This window comes from Eptesicus fuscus, chromosome 10 (assembly GCF_027574615.1).
Source record: "Eptesicus fuscus isolate TK198812 chromosome 10, DD_ASM_mEF_20220401, whole genome shotgun sequence".
In the NCBI taxonomy this organism is placed as follows: domain Eukaryota; kingdom Metazoa; phylum Chordata; class Mammalia; order Chiroptera; family Vespertilionidae; genus Eptesicus; species Eptesicus fuscus.
In genome coordinates this window covers 96,981,446-97,001,802 of record NC_072482.1, presented here as the reverse complement: position 1 = coordinate 97,001,802, position 20,357 = coordinate 96,981,446, and the positions used below count along the sequence as shown (strand labels likewise).

General features: G+C 52.7%; 1 protein-coding gene across 2 annotated transcripts in view; it reads left to right on the top strand.

Annotated features, from left to right (window-relative positions):
* PDE10A (phosphodiesterase 10A) overlaps positions 1-20,357 on the top strand; it is a 117,661-nt gene that overhangs the window by 27,541 nt on the left and 69,763 nt on the right. Inside the window, exon 1 of one of the 2 annotated variants that reach the window (XM_028132928.2) lies at positions 11,076-11,356. The exons of the other annotated variant lie outside the window; for it this stretch is intronic. Within the exon in view, the coding sequence (XP_027988729.1) occupies positions 11,323-11,356 (34 nt within the window). The 5' untranslated portion in view covers positions 11,076-11,322. Of the gene's footprint in view, positions 1-11,075; positions 11,357-20,357 lie in introns of those variants that run through there. 2 annotated transcript variants of the gene reach the window in all.

The window sequence follows — 20,357 nt, the reverse complement described above, 5'->3', positions numbered from 1 at the left end:
ATGCACACTGACCACCAGGTGGGGGCAGACACTCAACGCAGGAGCTGCCCCCTGGTGGTCAGTACGCTCCCACAGGGGGAGTGCCACTCAGCCAGAAGCCGGGCTCATGGCTGGCGAGTGCAGCTGCAGTGGCGGGGGCAGGCACAGGGGGCCGGGATGAGCGTGAGCGGCGTGGCGCCCGGCCCTGGCTCAGGCTCCTCCCTGGCTGTGTGCCACTTGGCGCACTGCTACATCCCTCGGGGGATGTCCGACTGTAGGTTTAGGCCCAATCCCAGGCGGCTTGTGGGGATCGGGCCTAAACCGGCAGTCAGACATCCCCTGAGGGGTCCTGGATTGCAAGAGGGCTCAGGCCAGGCTGAGGGACACCCCCCCCACCCCGCCCTGCATGATTCCGTGCACTGGGCCTCTAGTAAGAAATAGGAAGAGGGATGAAAAGGAAACACTGCCTTCAAACACAGTTACTGGTGTCCTCCATTATTCCAAAAGTAGAAACCTAATGGAGAAGTTTTGAGGGTTCCCAGACCCCAAATTCTCGGCACCCCCAGCATCGTCATCTCACTGGCCACCATCACATGGCTTAATTACACCCAGTTGTATGCCGAGCTTCATGCCCTTCTGAGCTCTTAGGCTCCTCTGCTGCCTAGGACACCTCATGCCAACGGACGTGCATACATGGAGAGAAAGCCCGGTGCCCCCAGACGCCGCGCACAGCGGGGGCCGGGCTTGGGGGGTGAGCGGGTCCAGGAAGGGGCGGGGCGGGGCCGCTCTCCAGGCCCAGGTGCCGCGGCCTTGAACGCTCTTTGCGAAACAAAGCCTGGACACTGTGTTCACTTTCCTCTTTTGTGAAAGCAAAAATCCCTTCTGAGTTTCTGACGTGAAAACCATACCGATGTAGGTCGTCCCTAAAAGCCCAGTGGAGTAAAGAGAAACTTTCAAAAAGTGGGGGGACCATGACGTGGGCAGTGGATTCTGTACATGACACAGAAGCGCAAGCAACCAAAGGAACGATGGGTTTCATGAAAATTAAACTCCTGTGTAAGGGACACCAGCAAGAACGTGAAGACCAGACCACAGGGTGGGAGAATATGCACTGAGTGGCCAGATTATTATGATCTCTAAACGCATAATAGTCTGGCCACTCAGTGTGTGTGTGTGAGTGTATAAATAAATAAGTAAATATATATATATATAAGTATATATATAAATATATATATATATATATATATATATATATATATATATTTATTTATATATATTTTAGAGGCCCGGTGCATGAATTCGTGCATGGGTGATGTCCAGCCAGCCTGGCCAGGGGGTGGGAACATGGGCGGTTGGCTGGCCTGCCTGCTGGTCGAACTCCTGGTCGAGGGGACAATTTGCATATTAGCCTTTTATTATATAGGATATACACTGAGTGGCCCGATTATTATGCGTTCAGACATCATCATAATCTGGCCACTCAGTATATTTGCAAATCATATATCTGTTAAGGATTTAATATCCAGAATATATACAGAACTCCTACAGCACAACAACAAAAGACAGACACCTCAATTAAAACATGGGCTAAGGACTTGAGTAGACATTTCTCCAAAGAAGACATACGGCCGGCCTACAGACACATGGAAGGGTGCTCAGCGTCATTAGCCCTTGGGGGAAGGCAAATCAGAACCATTACGAGGCACCATCACACCTCCTACCCTAGCTGTAATTTTATTTTATTTACTTAAGTATGTTTTTATTGATTTCAGAGAGGAAGGGAGAGGGGAGAGAGAGAGAGAAACGTCAATGATGAGAGAGAATCATGGATCGGCTGCCTCCTGCATGCCCCCCACTGGGGATCGAGCCCGCAACCCAGGCCTGTGCCCTGACCGGGAATCAAACCGTCACCTCCTGGTTCATAGGTCAGTGCTCAGCCACTGAGCCATGCCAGCCGGGCAATAGCTGTAATTTTAAAAAATGAAAAATGAGAGTTGGTGAGGATGCAGAGAAATTAGAACATGGTACATGACTGATGGGGGAACAGCCAGAGGGAAGTCTAAACATAGAATTACCATGTGATTTGACAGTTCCACTCCTGGGGGTATGTCCCAAGCAGTTGTAATCAGAAGTCTCACAAACACGTGTCGATTCGAGTTTATTGCAGCATTTCTTCACAACGCAGGGTGAGAACAACCCAAGTGCCCACCAGCAGGTGGATGGGCAAATAAAATACGGCATCTAACACACTGAAATAGTATTTAACCGTAAGGAAGGAAACTCTGAAACATGCCACAACGTGCATGCATCTTGAGGCTGTTACGCCAGATAGCAAAGGGCAAATATTGTATGGTTCCACTCATGAGGTATTTAGGCAAATTGATCAAGACAGAAAGGGGGGCAGAGATGATCAGGGGCTGGGGAGAGGGGAGAGTGGGGAGTTAGTACTTAGTTGTAACAGAGTTTCTGTTTGGGGTGATGGAGAAGTTTTGGAACTAAATGGTGGTGATGGTTGAATAGTGCTGTTTTTTTTTTCCACATTCACTGCCATTGAATTGTACACCTAAAAATAGTTAAAAAGGCAAAATCCATGTTCCATATCTTTATCACAAGAAAAAATGTTATATACCAAAAAGCATTGAGCTGTACACTTTACGCAGATAATTGTGTGGTATGCGAATTGTATCTCAACCTAGCTTTACAAAGAAACACGCAAATAGCCCTGGCTGGTGTGGCTCAGTGGGTTGGGCACGGTCCTGTGCAGCGAAAGGTCTCCAGTTCAACTCCCGGTCAGGGCACCTGTCCGGGTTTCAGGCTTGACCCCCGGTAGGGGGCGTGCAGGAGGCAGCCCGTCGGTCTCTCTTCAGTCTCTCTCCCTCTCCCTTCCTCCCTCTCTAAAAACCAATTTAAAAAATCTTAAAAAGCTCGTGCACACAGTACGAACATTTCACGAGACTCGGTTGACCTGATGACATTCAGCTGTGAAAGGAAAGTCATGACACCCTCCCGCTGTCAGGAGAGCGGATGCCGCTGCCCGCCCTCACGCCGCCCCCCGCCGGGGCGCCGGCCGATGTTCACCGCACAGAGGGGCCGGCAGGACGTCCCGTTTCTTTCCAACACGCCTCCCTTAATAGCGTGTTTAACGGATCGGGCGGGGGAGGGGCCGGGGGAGGGGAGGGAGGAGGAGTCTGAAGGGTTCCCGCAGGGCCCTGTGCTTTATTTACTTGTGTACGTCGATCGGGGTGAACTGGCTAATAAGGTTCTATGGTTCCGCGTGCACAATTCTGTGCGACATCATCTGGGTCCTGCCCTGTGTGCCACCGCCCCAAGTCGGAGCTCCTTCCGTCCCCATATACTTGACCCCAAACCCTTTACTGCCCTCCACCCCCGCCCTCTGGGGACCACCTGACGGCTGTCTGTGGCCACGAGGGTTTGCCTGTTCGATTTTCTTGTTCACTTGTTGCTTTCCGTGTGACGTCCCCGTGTGAGTGAAGTGAAGTCGTGTGGTCCCTGACTTTCTCTGTGCGACTTACTGAAATCGGGCAGGGTCCCTGAAGCCCATCCCCACGTCCTCAGCCCGTCGGCGCCCGGTGGGTGCGGGAGCAGCCACGCTCGGCTTCGCGCTTTTACGCCGGCGCTGTGGAGCCCTCGGGAGCTGCCGGCGCTGTTTCCGATGGCGAATGTGTCCCTAAGGTTTTCCTGATTGTGGCTGGATCTTTATATCGGCGATGGTGTTTAATTGGAACCAAAATGAAGTGTGTACCGTGCGAATGATTCAATACGATAACAATTTATTCTGGTTAGTGTTTAAATGGAAAGCAATTGCTACTCCTCGGCTCATTAAAATTCTCTCGTGGGCTTTAATTTAAAACAACGCAGGACTCAACGAGGCTAATTGAAAGTAGATTTTAATATATTTTTTTCATGCTGTACTTGGGTAGCTTGTACACTCATTTATATCAGATTAAAAAAGAAAAAGTTTAGATTTGGAAATGTCATCAAACGGCTTGTTTTCTGAATTTCTGAATGTGGTGACATGCTTTTTAAAAATTCTAGGCCCAGCCAGCATGGCTCGGTGGCTGAGCGTCGACCTATGAGCCGGGAGGTCAGGGTTCGATTCTGGGTCAGGGCACAGGCCCGGGTTGCGGGCTGGATTCCCAGTGTGGGGCGTGCAGGAGGCAGCCGGCCCATGATTCTCCTCATCAGTGATGCTTCTCTCTCTCCCTCTCCCTCTCCTTCCTCTCTGAAATCAGTTAAAATACATTTGAAAGAATAAATAAGAATTGTAGGTCAGGGGAAGCTGTTTCTCTGGAACCTTAACCACAGGCTGTTCACGTCCTGCCTCGTGCCGGCTCCCAGCACACAGCTTTCTGGAACTCTCCTTCCCCAGTTCTGTCCTCACCTTGGGATCTAAGGAGAAGGAAGAGCCCACGTTATGCAGCGGACAGTGTATATACGTTTCCTCCCGATTGCAGTTGACTTGGTCTTTGAGGAGCTGCCGCTAAGCTGTCTAATCTTCTCACACTCCGCAGCCTAATTCCCCCAGCTCTCAGGAGCTCTCCAGAAGTTTCTTCAACACTTAGTCATCACACCCTCCCACCCGCCGGCCCCCTCGCACATTAGAGATCCCGAAATAGTGCCGAGTCCCTCATCTCTGTTCTCGGCATCGGCGCAGCCGGGACGCTCCTGCCCAGGGACGCTGGGCGGTGGCAGAGGCCGGCTCCCCGCCCCGGCCCGGCGGCCCCCCGAGGTCAGGGCCTCCGCAGTATCTGCATGCTGGCAAGTGCAGCACTTGTGCGTTCAGAGCGGTTCAGTCCTGTTTGCTGAGGGAGATGCATGGCCACACCCCCCGACCCGCCGTTCTGGGGGCTCGACCCGACGTGGGGGGACTGGTGACTTTCACCTCCATTGGAAGCCGCACTTGGAAAAGTAATCCTTTTCGAGGGAAAAATCTTCCAAACTTTGCTTCAAAAGGGATGCGTGCTTCTCCGGCTTCCAGATCAGAGCAGCCTGGTCGCACTCACGCGTGTCCTGGTGGAAGTGCCGGACGTGAGCGGCATTGCCTGCCGGGCGGGCGCTGTGCCGGAGCCGTGGCCTGGATCATTGTCACAGCCCCAGCCCCTCCCGTGTGGGGGTGACCCTGCCTCAGTGCACACAGCAGGAGCGAGGGTCAGGGAGGGAGCACCGGTGCGTCAGACCCAGGCGGCTGGTCCCCGGGTGGCACGCGTGCTGTGCTCTTAATTTCTGAGGGTATACACTGTACTAGAGGCCCGGTGCACGGATTCGTGCACATTGAAAGGAAATTAATTGGAAGAAATATTTTAATTTCGCTATTCGCCCTTTCTCTATAATAGAAGTGCCAACCAAATTCACGATCAACAATGACAGATCGAAACACACGTGTGCAACTGGCACCAGCAAGAGCTTTATATGTATCATGCATGCGTGAGTCAACTTAGCCTTTTATAGATATAGAATAAACTTGCTTAATTAGACCTGCTTTCTGATGTAGCTAAACTTTTCCCAGCCCAGTGAAGCACCCCAACTTCTCTTTCAGGTAATTGTCAGCCACACAGCAGTAAATACCAACACGAAGCAGATTGTTATTGTAGATCACACAGCGAGGGCAAAGGGTAAAATATTTAACGGCAGCAGTGTTTGCCTATATTCTGCAGTGAGAACACCTGAAGTCATTCTCAAGGTCCACCATTTCTTACTTCTTTTCAGTCGGGTCAAGCTTCTAATGAACAGAAAATAGGATTCCACCGAGTCTCCTGTCTACCTACTCCAGGACTTCTGTGAGGATCAAATGAGATGAGGCAGGGAAAACGCTTCACAGACATTTGGTTAAACTGTGAAATGTTTCCACCTGGCGATAAAGCAAGTCATGTTTCTGGGCTGAAGAAACTCCAAGGAGGCTAGTTGTTAGGGAGAGGAAGCCGGGTGTTGCTACGTGATGTCATTACCCAGCGCCCACAGCCACCGTTTCCGGGCTGGGCTGGGCTGTGGGCTGCATTTTGCGCCATGAGGTCTCGGCAGCATTGGCTGCGATTTGGTGGGCTGTCGCTCCGGGTGGTGGCGGGCCTGTGCCCCATTTGGGGGAAGCAGAGTGTTGGTTTATGGGTGCCAGGTCCGCGGTGCCGTTTCTCTGTAAACGGCCAGTGTGCGTCACGGCAGCTCCTGTGTTGAGCATCTGCCCCCTGGTGGTCAGTGCCTGTCCTAGCGACCAGTCAGACAGTCGGACACTTAGCATATTAGCCTTTTATGTATATAGATAGTACATATTACTCATTACATGTGTATCTATATAATAAAAGGCTAAGCAACCATTACGGCAGAATGACCAGAACAACTGGTCGCTATGATGTGCACTGACCAACAGGGGGCAGACACTCAACACAGGAGCTGCCCCCTGGTGGTCAGTGCACTACCACAGGGGGAGCACTGCTCAGCCAGAAGCTGGGCTCACGGCTGATGAGTGTAGCGGTGATGGCGGGAGCCTCTCCCGCCTCTGTGGCAGCGCTAAGGAGCAGCGAGCCGAGCAGCAAGGAGCTGTGAGCAGGCGAGTGGTAAGGACTGAGGGCTCCTGGATTGTGAGAGGGATGTCCCACTGCTGGCTTAGGCCCGGTCCCTGTGGGAAGCGGGCCTAAGCCAGTAGGCGGACATCCCCCGAGGGGTCCTGGACTGAGAGAGGGTGCAGGCCAGGCTGAGGGACTCCCCCACAGTGCACAATTTCGTGCCCCAGGCCTCTAGTATAATATACTAGTATAGTGACTAGAGGCCCGGGGCACGAAATTTCATGCAAGAGCCTTGGCCCTGGCCCCTGCCCGCTGCGGCTGCGACCAGGGGCCTCTGCCGCCTCTGCCGCGGCCCCCGCCTGCTGCGGCTTTGTCTGGAAGGAAGGACGTCCGGTCTAATTGGCATATTACCCGTCTATTATTATAGATGATACTTATTTTTGCTATCAGAGAAGCAGGTCGCCGTATTCTTCTCGGACGGTTATCGGCCCGTTCTTCTCGGACTTGACTGATCTGTGTGGTTTCCTGGGGACAGAGCAGTCTCCATCCGGTGATGATTCCACTGCTGGCGTTGACTTCCCCCCTGAGAACCGGTGAGGAGACGGAGTCCTTAAGGCCACTGGTGGGGGGTCTTCTCTGCTCTGCACCTCCATTCTGTGTTTGGCTGACCCTGCAGCTACCTTTGTGCTGGGCAGGCGGACCCCCTGACCATAGGGGCTGGCCTGGGACTGCCCCGGGTTCAGGAAGGACCCCCACATCCTGGGAAACCCTCAGCCCCAGAAACCCTCTGTTCCGAAGGCTAGGAGGCCCTGTTCACCCCGGTGCCCTTTCACCCCGGTGCCCTTTCACCCTGGTACCTGTTCACACCGGTGCCCTCTCACCCCGATGCCCTTTCACCCCGGTGCCCTTTCACCCTGGTGCCTGTTCACACCGGTGCCCTTTCACCCCGGTGCCCTTTCACCCCGGTGCCCTTTCACCCCGGTGCCCTTTCACCCTGGTGCCTGTTCACACCGGTGCCCTTTCACCCCGGTGCCAGATGCTGGGAGGAGCGCAGGTCTGGTTGGCCCACCCCCGCGCTGGCTGCCCAGAGGCCAAGGCTCTGTGAGTGACTGGGGGTGGCCTGCAGCACCTGTGAGTCCTACAGCTGACCCCATGCTGACTTCCAGGCCCTGCGCTCCCAGGTATGTGTTTGGCTTTTTAAAAGTACATTTTTATTGATTTCCGAGAGGAAGGGAGAGGGAGAGAGAGTGAAACATCCATGATGAGAGAGAATCACCCATCGGCTGCCTCCTGCACGCCCCACACCGGGGGGATGGAGCCCACAACCCGGGCCTGTGCCCTGACCGGGAATCACACCATGACCTCCTGGTTCAGAGGCCGACGCCCAACCAGCCGGCTTTACTTGGCTTTTTGCTGGGGGTCCACCTGCCGTGGAGCCGGAGGCAGGAAGGGACTCTCTGCTGTGGTGGTTGTCCCGAGCGTGGCCTCCAGCCCAGGACGCGATCTGGGTCCTTGGTCGTTGCGAGCGTCTCTGGTCACGTCGCTGTTCTTGAAGTTGTGCCCGCAGTTTTCACTGTAGGCATCCGAGACGGGAGGAGCATTGACTCATCGCAGACACTCAGGAGGCGGCTGCCAGCAGAACTAAACAGAAAATATTTACTCTCGGTAAAACACCTCGGAAAAAAACACGACCTGTTCACAAATGTTTGTATATAAAGAGGTTTAGTTTTTCTCAGAAAACACTGGTCGTTACAGCATCACGTGGGCCCGTTGCTCTGGTTTGCAGATCACTCCATTCTCCTCTTATTTGTCCAGGAAACGCGAGTGCACGTCCAAGTGTGAGCCTCGCGAGGGGCTGGCTGTCGTCCGCTGTCTGCTGGCCGGGTGGTTTGGCTGGAAGGAAGCTGGCAAGCAGAGGCCGTGGAGGGACAGGCTGGTAGGACACGCACTGGGCCTCCACGCCGAGTGCACGAGGCAGCGGCATGGACAGCGGCCAACACAGAGAAACCTTAGAAAAGTCACAGCATCTCCGCCTCCTTCAGGCCCTCTGCCTGCAGAACATGTTTCTCCAAAGGAGGGGAAGCTACTTGGGGGAAAACATCATTAAGTTTTTCATTCATTAATTAGTTAATTAATTTGAAGACTTTAAAGTTATGTTTTTATTGATTTCAGAAAGAGGAAGGGAGGGGGAGAGAGAGAGAGAGAAACATCAATGATGAGAGAGAATCATTGATCAACTGCCTCCTGCAAGTTTTACACTGGGGATCGAGCCCACAAGCAGATCATGTGCCCTGACCGGGAATAGGACAGTGATCTCCTGGTTCATAGGTTGATGCTCAACCACTGAGCCACACCAGCCGGGCTGTAATTGCATTTTAAAGTGTGTTTGCTACTGCCTGCCATGGAGCTGCCACTGCAGGGCCTCAGGCCACAGCTCGTGAGGGTTGCCTGGGGACCTTACGCTGTTTCCTTGCTGAAGATGGGAAGGGAGTCTTGCCCGTTCCAAACCAGGCTCTGTCGCCTGGCCAGCGTGGCTCAGTGGCTGAGCGTCAGCCTAGGAACCAGGAGGTCATAGTTCGATTCCTGGTCCAGGGCACATGCCTGGTTGTGGGCTCCATCCCCAGTGTGGGGCGTGCAGGAGGCAGCCGGTCCATGATGTCCCTCTCTCTCTCTCTCTCTCTCTCCCTTCCTCTCTGAAATCAATAATAAGAACATATTTAAAAATAAAATACACATAAAGCCAGGCTCTGCGCTTCATCTGAGGACACTGTTGTTACAGTCTGGTTCCTCCGAGGGCTCTGGGTGAGGACCGCGAACTGGGAACCAGTGGCTGCTTCCATTGAGCTCTGTTCACGTGCGTGCTGTGTCCGTGCTCAGGGCCGGGGGGACCGGCAGCCCTCTGACCTGGAAAGACCTTGGGGTAACTTGGAAAGAAAAACAGAGGCAAGGAAGCCCCAGGGCTCACCCGACAGCCAGGCCGTCCACGCTGCCGGCCGGGGTCAGGCCTCGGGAAGGAAGTCCACGCTGTGGGCAGAGCGGAGGGCGGGCGGTTCCTGACAGGCATCAGTGGACACAGCCGGGGCTGCTCCCGGGCTGGGCCTGCAGGGTGTGGGCCCCGCATTCCCGGGCGGTGAGCGCTGCACAGCGGAGGGTGCGGCTCGGGGCACGGGAAGCAGAAAACGAAAGTGACCGCAGCAGGGGCGTGTGTCCGCGCTGTGGCGCCGGGAGGTGCCGGGGGAGGCGGCCGGGATGCGCAGAGGTTCTTGGATTTTAGCACAGGGAACCTGGTCGTGACCTAATCAGCTTCCTCTACGCTGACCACATGAGCTCCGAGGCAGGCAGTCCCCGGCCAGAGGAGTTTTAAAATAAAACTCGCTTTATGCGTTTGGATACACGCCATAGTTTAAAGGACGTTAGACCCACACACGGGAGGTTTCCTCGCCTTTTGACAAAAGTTCTGTTAAGAAGGTAACCCAGTGGCGCTGTCTCCTCGTCTCCTCGGAGCCTGGTCCTCCCGCCTTTGGCTCCTGCGTGTCTCCCGTGGAAACAGCCCAGCCCCGTGATCATCGCTGTGGAATCAGAGGCATGCGGCAGGGCTGGTGGGGAGCATCCAAAGGACACGTGTCTTCGGAAAGGGATGTCTACGGTGACAGTCTTAGGTCACTGTGTGGCTTGGTTACCGTATCCATTTTGTTTTTCTTGACGTGAGGCACAGAATTAAACGCTTCACGCGCATGCTGTGCGCTCTGTCCCCGGAGTCTCACCCTTGGCCTGGATGAAGATTTTATCGGATTCTCCACGGCGAGCAGCGCCCCGTGGTGAATGCTTGGGTTCATTAGGAAGGTCACTGACCCCGTTCAGGGCTGTGTCTCCATTTGGATGTGTTTAGTCCGACATTCGAACGTTACTAAACGCCTCCTGTGTGCCAGGTCTCGGCTAGGCTCAGACACACAACAGTGAGCAACATCGAACCAGTCTTCATCGCCCGGCCGGCGTGGCCCAGGGGCTGAGCGTCGACCTAGGAACCAGGAGGTCACAGTTCAGTTCCCGGTCAGGGCACAGGCCCAGGTTGCGGGCTTGACCCCCAGTGCGGGGTGCAGGAGGCAGCTGGTCAGTGATTCTCTCTCATCCTTGGTGTTTCTCTCTCTCTCTCCCTCCCTCCCTGAAACCAATAAACATCTGTTAGAAAAGAAGACACCCCTTTCCCCCCGATGAGGTTACCTGGTCTGGCAGCCTCACTTTGCAGAGGGCTCGTCCGCGCCGTTTTCTTAGATGCCGGCTCCTGGCAGGGCCCGTCTGGCCGTTGCCCCTGCGATGGGGAGAGCTGCTGGGGAGGCTGGGCCTCGGGGCCATGCATCCCAGCAGGTGGTACTGGAGACCCAGCGGGTCCTCCCCGGGGCCCCTGAGGAGTGAAGGTGATGGATGGCGAGGTGTCACCTCCTCATTCGGGGAGGGAGTGCTGACTGAGAGACGGAGCCTCTGGCTGAGGGGGCTGTGGGAGGTGCGGGGGTGCGGGTTCCGGGGTCACTGTGATGTCAGCGGCGCAGGGCCCAGGCTGTCCCCAGCCTGGCAGTTGGAATCTGTTGGAGGCAGTTGGTGGGTCCTGGGCCGGAGAGAGTGGGGCAGCAGAGGGCGCCCCCCCTCCCCCGGGCCCAGCTCTGCCTCGGGTAGGAGGTGACTGGGCCAGCCCCGGGCCAGGGCCGTCTGCATGCCTGATGCCAGCGCTGGGGCTCGGGTGCCCGCCGGGCCACGGGTGCCTGCATAGAGGCTTCGTGCTGCGGGGGGGACAGGTGCTCCTGCTTCTGCCTGCGCCCCTGGCCCGTCCATGGCGACCCCCCGTTCTACGACCAGGATATACGGTGAGGAGGGTGCTTGTTTGAGTGACACGGCGGTGAATGCTTGTGAACCAGCGGCTCTGCTGAGCCTCTTTAAAGGCCCTGGGAGCCCGGCCGGCGGGGCTCGGGGGCTGAGCGTCGACCTCTGAACCAGGAGGTCACGGTTGGATCCCGGGTCAGGGCACAGGCCCGGGTTGTGAGCTCGATCCCCAGTGTGGGGTGTGCAGGAGGCGGCCGATCAATGATTCGCTCTCATCCTTGATGTTTCTACCCCTCTCTCCCTCCCCCTCTCTCTCTGAAAGTCAATAAAGACATTTAAAAAGAAATAAGTAAAGACCACGGGGAAGTAGCTGTTTATAACACCCCCATGTAAGGGAGGCCCCCCGATATTACTGATGGGTGGGGTTAGCTGATGGAAGCAGAGGCTTGCGCGGTCCCCTGACTTCCATTATGGCTGGAGCTCAGGGCGACGCCGAGGAAACAAACACAGACCTGGTTGGCTTGTGCGTTATTGGGGAGAAGCCGGCGGAGAGGTGGGACCAGGGCGACGGGAAGCCGTGGGGGCCGAGCACTGGAGGGCCGAACCGCACCCGGGGCCCCGGAGGGTTTGCCGCCTCGGGAAGGTGGCCCGGTTTTGTGGTTCTGTGGCCTCCGCCTGCTGTCTGTTTCCTTGTTGTGGCTGCCTTTGTTTCCAGCGGAGCCTGTAGGACCTGCCCAAAGCTCCGTCCCGGTCCCGGTGGGGGAGTTGGCCTGACATGCGTCCTGATGGTTTGTATTCCTTACCCCTCCATCGTTCCTGTGGCCTGGCCTCCGGAAGGGGGACAGAGCGCAGGAGGTGCTGGGATCTGTGAGAATGGGGAGCAGCGTTCAGCTCACCCTGGGCTGCTGCCCGGCAGGGCTGTTCTACGGCTTTGGGAGGGTTGGGGGCACACATCCGGGGGAGGGGGGGGGATGAGAATCAGGAGGGAGCGCTTCCCTGGTCACCTGGGGTCCCTCGGGAGACCGAGGGTGAAGCCACGCCCAGGCAGCCACGCATGCTGGCCCGGTCACCATACTTCACATGACCAAGTCCATGGCCACCCCCCGAGGTGGCAGCAAAACCACTTCCTGACTCTGAGTCCAGGAGTTAGGCGTTAACATTTTCCCAATTTACTTGAAAAGGGATAGGGATAATGGAATTTTTTTCTTTAAAAATCGATTTGTGATTCTACCTATTGTATGGGCTTAATAGAAAATACAAGAACCCAAGGAACCAGGTTTTTTTTTTAATTTTTTTATTTTAATTTTTTTACTAATTATCATGTTCTAGACCAGCGGTCGCCAACCTTCAGGACCTCACAGACCACCAGTTGGCGACCGCTGTTCTAGCGGTATATGGAGACTTCTCCATGCATCATCTTCACCTGTCTTCACAGTCATTCCTATAAAATGGTAGTTATCACCACCTTACCGGTCGGAACGTTAGGATAGACCCTTTCCCAGGGGCACACAGCAGGGACCCTGCCATTGGGACCCGGATTATCAATGAGAGGCAGACCTCCCCTGTCCATGCTGTGGAACAGCTCTGCACCAGTGTCTTCAGTTTGTAAAAATTTAAGCCAAGTTTTTGGTAAAAAATACATTTTTCATTTATTTTTCCTGTTTCAAAAGATACTTTTGACAGTGAGTTGCCAATGCATTTGCGTGTCACTCTTAAAAGCTGTATTTTTGAGGTCTCTCTGATATTGTTAGTCTTCTGGGGCGCGCTCTCCATGACCTGGAAACAGGGAAAACAGAAATTGAGGAGGAGTTGGAAAGTTTCTTTCAAAGTTGTGCAAACAATACGTGTCGCCATTCCCAGGAGTGATTAGGTAATGGCTAAAGTGTGTGTTGGTATTTTAAGGTCTACCCAGCAAATGAGTAGGTTTGGGGTTTTTCTATAACAGAAAGTACGCGGGGAAAGTCGCCTCTTAAATCAGACTCTTGGGTGGTGTGCCGGTCCGGCTCGCGGCCTTGAGCGGCGAGGAGGCGGAGTGCTGGCTGCCATCGTGCCTGTTCCCCGCCGGGACACCTGCCACTCGCTGTGCCACGTGGGCCGCACAGCACATTTCTGTGGCCCTTCTTCCTCTCCTCCATCCACTCGCCTCACAGTCTTCTTTCTGTCAGCTTCTAATTACCGTCCGTTAGATGTCGGTGGGATGTACACGGGCAGAGGCACAGCCAGGGCTGTCAGGGAACCCGACACCATCCTGATTCCCCTTGTCTCCCGCCCTGGCCGTGGCCGTGGCCGTGGCCGTGGCCGTGAGGCTCTGGGACGTGGGATGTGGGCATTGTGTGTGGAACCCGGGCTTGTTCCTGTAGCATTGCCCCAGGTCTCTCAGGGTGGGGACTTCTTCCTGCCGAGGGCCCTGGGTATTCATAACGTCATGCGTGGGCCATACAAGATGGTCAGCTTAAACATGAGCCCTGCTCCCTCTGGTCAGACATTTAATTAACTCACCCTCCTGCCTCGGCAGGGCCAGACCACATGATTTCACGGCCTTAATGTGGCCCGAGGGCTGGGCGTTCCCCACCCCTGGATTATGTGCTACCTTAGGACTTACCTGAGGGACTCTTTCCTCCTATTAATCTGTCACCTGTAATATACAAAAGCTGCTTTAACACTGTTTGAGGCCTTAAAATACAGCTTTTAAGAGTGACACGCAAATGTATTGGCGACTCACTGTCAAAGTATCTTTTGAAACAGGAAAAATAAATGAAAAATATATTTTTTAGCAAAACTTCGCTTAAAATTTTACAAACTGAAGACACTGGTGCAGAGCTGTTCCACAGCAGGGAAAGGGGAGGTCTGCCTTCCGTTGATAATCCGGGTACAAATGGTAGTCCACTCAGATAGCCAACAGGGAGGAAGCGTTTTGTGCCGGAATCCTGGTTCTGGAGAGGAAAGCGCTTGGGTGCAAATCCAACCGTGCTGTGGGGGGGCGGGCGCTCCTGCTCCTGCCTGCGCCCCTGGCCCGTCCAGGGCGACCCTGTTGGCTGACTTTCCTCCACGCAGTGTCTCAGGACCTGCGGTAACTGACTGCAGGACTAGTTCAGCGTTCCAGCCGGGCCGGGATTTAGCTCTCTATGTTAGAAGAAAGTGGCTCAAACACCAACCCACAAGGATACTTTCCTGGATTCGTGCTCTGTGTGTCTGGGTTTGTCAGAGACTCATTTATTTCTTCATTTACGCCACAGGTATTCGGTGCTGCTCTTTTTAAAACTGGGAGTTCGGCAGTGAGCAAGCAGATTAAGAAGAAAACTTCTGCCTCCTGGGGGCGGCATGGGGTGGAGGGGGAGGTGGTCGATAGAAATCTATAATAATAAAAGTGTAATATGCTAATTAGACTGGATATCCTTCTGGACGAAGCCCCGGCGGTGAGGGGGCCGAGGCGGAGGCAGCAGCGGGGGTGGGGATGGCGGGCAGGGGGGCCGAGCCCCTTGCACGGATTGTGTGCATCGGGCCTCTAGTAAACACATAAGCACAGGTATGGTGCCTGAAGCTGGGGGTACTTTCCAGGGAGAAAAGGCAGGGCGAAGGGGTACGGAGTGTAGTTAGACTCTGATTGGGGAAGGCAGGGAAGGCCGCTCCAAGCAGGTGAGATCTGAGCGAGGCCTTCTCGCAGGAAGCGGGGAGCCGTGCAGACCGCGGTGACAAGGCCTCACGCCGAGGGACAAGCAGCAGGTGCAGGGCCCTCACCTGAGAGCACGTCTAGGTGCTCAGGACCCCGTCACCGAGCTCCTCTGTCCTCTCAGCAACACGGGAAGCCGGCAGGGATTTAAGCAGGGGAGTGGCCTGATCTGCTGAATAAAGTCACCCCGGCTGCTGCGCTGAGGACCGAGGCCAGGAGAGGAAGGGCAGAAACGGGGGGACCAGTCAGGAGGCCAGTGACCGACCCCGACAAGGTTGGTGGTGGCCGGGACCACGGTGCGGGCGGCATGCTGGATGAGAAGCCGTGGGATTGTGAGTGTATTTTAAAGGTACAGCCAATCTGTGGGTGAGAGACGGAGACTGGGTGGGGGATACGATGCCGCACACAGATGACGGATCATAGCCTTGTATACTTGAAGCCCATACAGTCTTACTAACCACTGTCACCCAATACATGCAATAAAAAAAGAAAAAGTGTTGGCCACGCTCTGTTGTTTTTCCTCAAGTCTGTAAAATGGAGGGTCTATAGTGTATGAAAATCAGGTGTTCGTTGTTGGACAGGTTAACTTCAGGTACTGACTAGGCTTTTGGCTGTGTTATGCTAGAGGTCTGGGTGTTGGTGTTAAAATTTGATTAAGATAAGTGTTGATTTTCATTTGAGGCTGTTATAATGGATCCCAGGCAAGCGTTTCATGGATATGTCTCATGGTTGATTTTATTCAGTCATTTCATTGGACTAGAACAATCCTATATAATAAAGAGCTAATATGCTGATTAGACCAAACAGTAGAACGACCGACCATTTGGATGACCTTCTGGACGAAGCTGGGGCTGCGAGGCACAAGGCAGCCGGGGCTGCGAGGGCCGAGCCCCTTGCACGAATTTCGTGTATCGGGCCTCTAGTAAGATGATAATACCCCTTCAATTTGGGGTGTTCTGTAGGCTTATCTCTATTACCTTTGCAGGCATCCATCCTTATGGTAGTTGAGCCAGTTTTCCTGACTCTGACACAGCCAAGGATTCCCAGCCTTGACTCCACAGTGCTGTTGTGAACTTGAGGGGGTGCTCTCGTTGACGCTCACAAGGACTGAAGTAGAAACGACTGGTTTAGGGGAACAGGACGGAGGCTAGGGCTGGCCCCTGGAGGAGTTGGCCAGGGTTTAAGGGAGCCATCCACACTTGGCCGGACCCAGACTTTCGATGGGAGGGTGGTTGGGGAGGCCAGCCTCCTGTAGTCTGTGGAATCGGAGTTTCAGAATCAGACAGAGCTGGTCCCAAGTCCCGCTTTGCCACTCACAAGAGAACTTGACTTTGAGAAAGTCATCTAGCTTTCCTGAATTTCAGTTTCTTCACCCACAGATCGAAGGCAAACCTAGCGACGTGACCTGGGTCTTGTTGATTGTCCTGCCACCCCTTTCCGCTGCGTTCCCTTTTAGACTCTCTCACTGCGTCATTCAACGTCAGTTCTGTTTGTGGCGACGGGACATTTGCTCACTGGGTTCAGATGGCGGCCGCTGGATGTCTCCACTGTGAAGGTATCTTTTCTGCTTTGTGACGCGTCCTCAGTGGATGGTAGTTGGCGATGGCGTGAAGAACGTGTTTCTGGTTTGGCATTCATTGCTTGCTTTGCCTGGATTAATTATTTGGGGGCTGGGAGCTTACAGGATGATGGTGTTTGAAAAAGTCTACTCTTCCTTCTACATCTAAACCTTGAATTATCCTGTAAAGAGCTCCTCTCACCTTCCCCTCCCATCTCCTTGTTTTCCTCTGCTTTGGGTATGAGCATGGACTCGTGGATCCCTTGGGTATTTTATGTTACAATAATACAAGCCCGTATTTGTTCTTTTTCCTTTTACATGTAGTGTGTGACATACAGCCCACTGCTGTATTTATTCGTTCTGATCCTCACTGGCCCAGACTTGGCCGGTACGGACTCGTTCAGAACATTCCCTTGGCCCATTTCGCATCGTCTCCATTAGCCTGAGGTGCCCGCTTGCCCTGCTGGGACAGAATGGCCCGTACCTACTTGAAGCTTTCCTACCTCCGACATGGAGTCGGCCTTTTCTGCAAGGACCCCGGTCCTGCTCATGGGAATGGCTTTAGTAATTCAGACCTCAACCCTCCGTGCTCTCATTGCTTCGGGCCCTATCTGTTTATAAAGGCAGGGGATGTGCACTCAGATACACCCCCAGTGCTTGCTCCAGTTGAACTCCAATACCGTGGGCTTCTTCTCACTAGCAAATGGCATTTTAAAAATTATTACATAATCAGCACAGAAAGCAATTATTAGAAAGCTTATGTGTTATGGGCTTCTATGATTCAATCTGAATCTCAGCTTATGGTAAAAGTATTCCTGTTGGTGGTTTCGTTCACTTAGAACACGTCCCTTCGTGTGGTGTGCTAGAACGAAAAGTCCGGGCAGTTCTGGTTCTCTCTGGACTTTTGACTTGTTACTATCTGAACCCCGTTACTCAGAATGGCCTGTGTGATGGATGATAACAGGAGGGCCCTGCCCAGGTGGGGAGTCTAGGAGCACATGTATCCTGTAAAACGTCGTTATAATAAAAAGCTCTTCACCGAAGCCAATGTTTACTGCTAAATATTTAAAGACACTATAATGTGACGAATGCAATGTCTTCACAGAAGTTGGCGTCCGTTTTGCTGATGTAAATTCTGAATTACGCGATTCGTGTTCTCTTATTGCAGGAGCCCACATGCGGGCCGCTTTGCTCACTTTAGAATGTTCTCATATTATCAGCTTTCCTCCTTAGGGCATTTCGGACTCGATCATTTGGCTGTGAGGATTTGAATGAAAACTTAAAAATGGTTTTTCCTCCTAGTATTGTAAAATACTTTGTCTGCTGGTATTGTAAAACAGATCCTTCATTATGAACTCGTAATGCTATCTCTGCAGTGGGCAGCACGGATGGACGGACGGGCCAGCTTCATGGGTTAAGCTCCTTTCTTCCGCGAGCAGCCGACAGCCCCTGCCTGCAATCTCAGGCGGGCGGTCTTCACGTACGTCAGGGGGATGTCTGTTCAGCAGCCACTTACACTTTTCGTTTATGTCTTTTGAGGAGCCTTGTTTGTGTGTCTCAGGTTTGAGGTGAACTTGACATCGCCCTTTGGCCCAGATTGCAGAGCAGGGCTGGGCCAGATGAGTGATGGGTGTGCGCTCGCAGCTCTGGCAGGGCCGCCGGACAGCTGTGCTGCTTGCTGCTTGGAAAGCCGGGCTTTGAAGGAGGGACGGCAGCCGGGACTGGCAGGTCCACCCTAACGGAGTAGAGTGGAGCAAACACTGCCGCAGACGGCGACTCTCACACGGACGCCAGTGACAGCGCACTGTTTCACGTCAAGTGCGGAACCTGAGCCTCGGTCCAGGCTGAGCCTTCAAAGAATAGCAAAGGCAGGCAGAAATCCTCGTCGGGGCACAGGCTCCAAGTCTCTTCCACTATCTGGGGCAATGCAAACAGCTCCCCTCGTGCGGACCACCAGGAATTGGACGGGAAGGTTGGACGGGACCCCTTTGGACCACGCCAACTAATCGACAATGAATTGTGTCTATTTTAATTTTCCCTCCTTTCCTTCCACCCTCTGCTCCTCTTCTCGTGCCTTTAGGATCCAGATGACTGATACGATGTGATGCGAGAGTATCTGGGCAAAGCAACTCTTTCCCATTTTGGGATTTATTTTGATTTAAGCACTTGGTTATTTGAGGGGAAATAACTCTACAAACCTGTGATTTCATTATGGTTGTTTTAATTGAGTTAAATGTCCACACTATTTATTAAAATAGATACTTGATGCTTTCATTATAAACTGGAATACTGATTTCATTATAAAATGGAATACTGATCTTCCTTTAGCCTGGCCGGCGTGGCTCAGCGGCTGACCATTGACCTATGAACCAGGAGGTCACGGTCTGATTCCCGGTCAGGGCACGTGCCTGGGTTGTGGGCTCGATCCCCAGTGTGGGGCATGCAGGAGGCAGCCGATCGATGATTCTTTCTCATCATTGATGTTTCTCTCCTCTCTCCCTCTCCTTTCCTCTATGAAATCAATAAAAATATATTTTGTCATAATGATCTTTAACGTAAGTCATACTTTAGTCTCTACTTCAAAACATCGTACACGTGTGCAATAAGAAGGAAAAAGGAGGCTATGGGTTGTTGCTGGCATGTTGGAAGCACTCAGGAAGCTTCGGGGTGACGAACGTGAAGGTCTGTGTCTGGCGGCCCCTTGCACGTGGGTTGGTTTGAGTCAGCAGGTGCCCCCCGTGACTGAGAGTGGGACTCCGGAGGCTCAGGCCTGGCTCTGGCACTGCCAGCTGTGTGACCACCTGTCTCAACGTTCTCTGCTTCCGCTTCCTCATCTGTAAAATGGAGGGAATAATGACTTACCTGACAGATTCGTCATGAAGAATAAATGAGTTAAAACAGCTTCAGCCCTAGTTATTGTGACTACTTTCGTGGAAGTCGGTGTTGCCTGGTTCTGAATTGTAAAATGGAGGGGAAAAGCCCCAGGATCCAAGGTTTGCTTGAATACTGGTGGTGTTAACAATGGAAAGGAAGTCATTAAAGGATAGTCAGTATTATCCCATTTCTGGACCTCTGCTAGTCTTTATAAATATCTCTGAAACACAGTCACAGATAATCCAAAAATTTATCTCAATCTCATATGGAAATCCAAATTCTTCAAGTAACCTTCAGAATACTATTTGTTATACTTTTTAAAAAAATCTTAGTTTGTCATATAAAATGAACATAGTAAGCATATTTAAACTTAAAATTTTGATATTTGAAGTTTTTCTTAACACCTTAAATTTAAAAAATTACATGTATACGTTGATGCAGTTTTAAATACAAATGAAAAATGTTAATGTACCTAGATGGCTGGGCTGTTGAAAACCTATTCGCTTGCTTTCTAGTTTGACATTAAAGTTGCAATTTGTTTCACGTTGCAGAGAAGTTAATTAGCCTGAGCACATAGAACACTCAGTTATGGCTTTTCCCCCCACCCATTTGGCTTCCCATTATCTGCCTGTCTGTCCATCTGTCTAGTAACCAACATCCTCTATGCCAGGCACTGGTATGTGTCTGGGATAAATGCAATTACTTTAAAATATGAGGATAAAATGAAGAACCACGCACTCACAAACCAGTGTAAGAAATACTAACTTGATTTTCAAAGAAAAAAAAAAGGTTGTGTTCATTTTCTTTAGTTTGTGATTAAGTCTTCATTTTACTGAAAGCTAATATAAGGAAGTAAAATATCTTTCTTAAATTACAAACTATTTTTAATGCAGAGTAGTAGAGGATAATTAAAAGAGGGAAAATGTGATGTCATCTACTCACA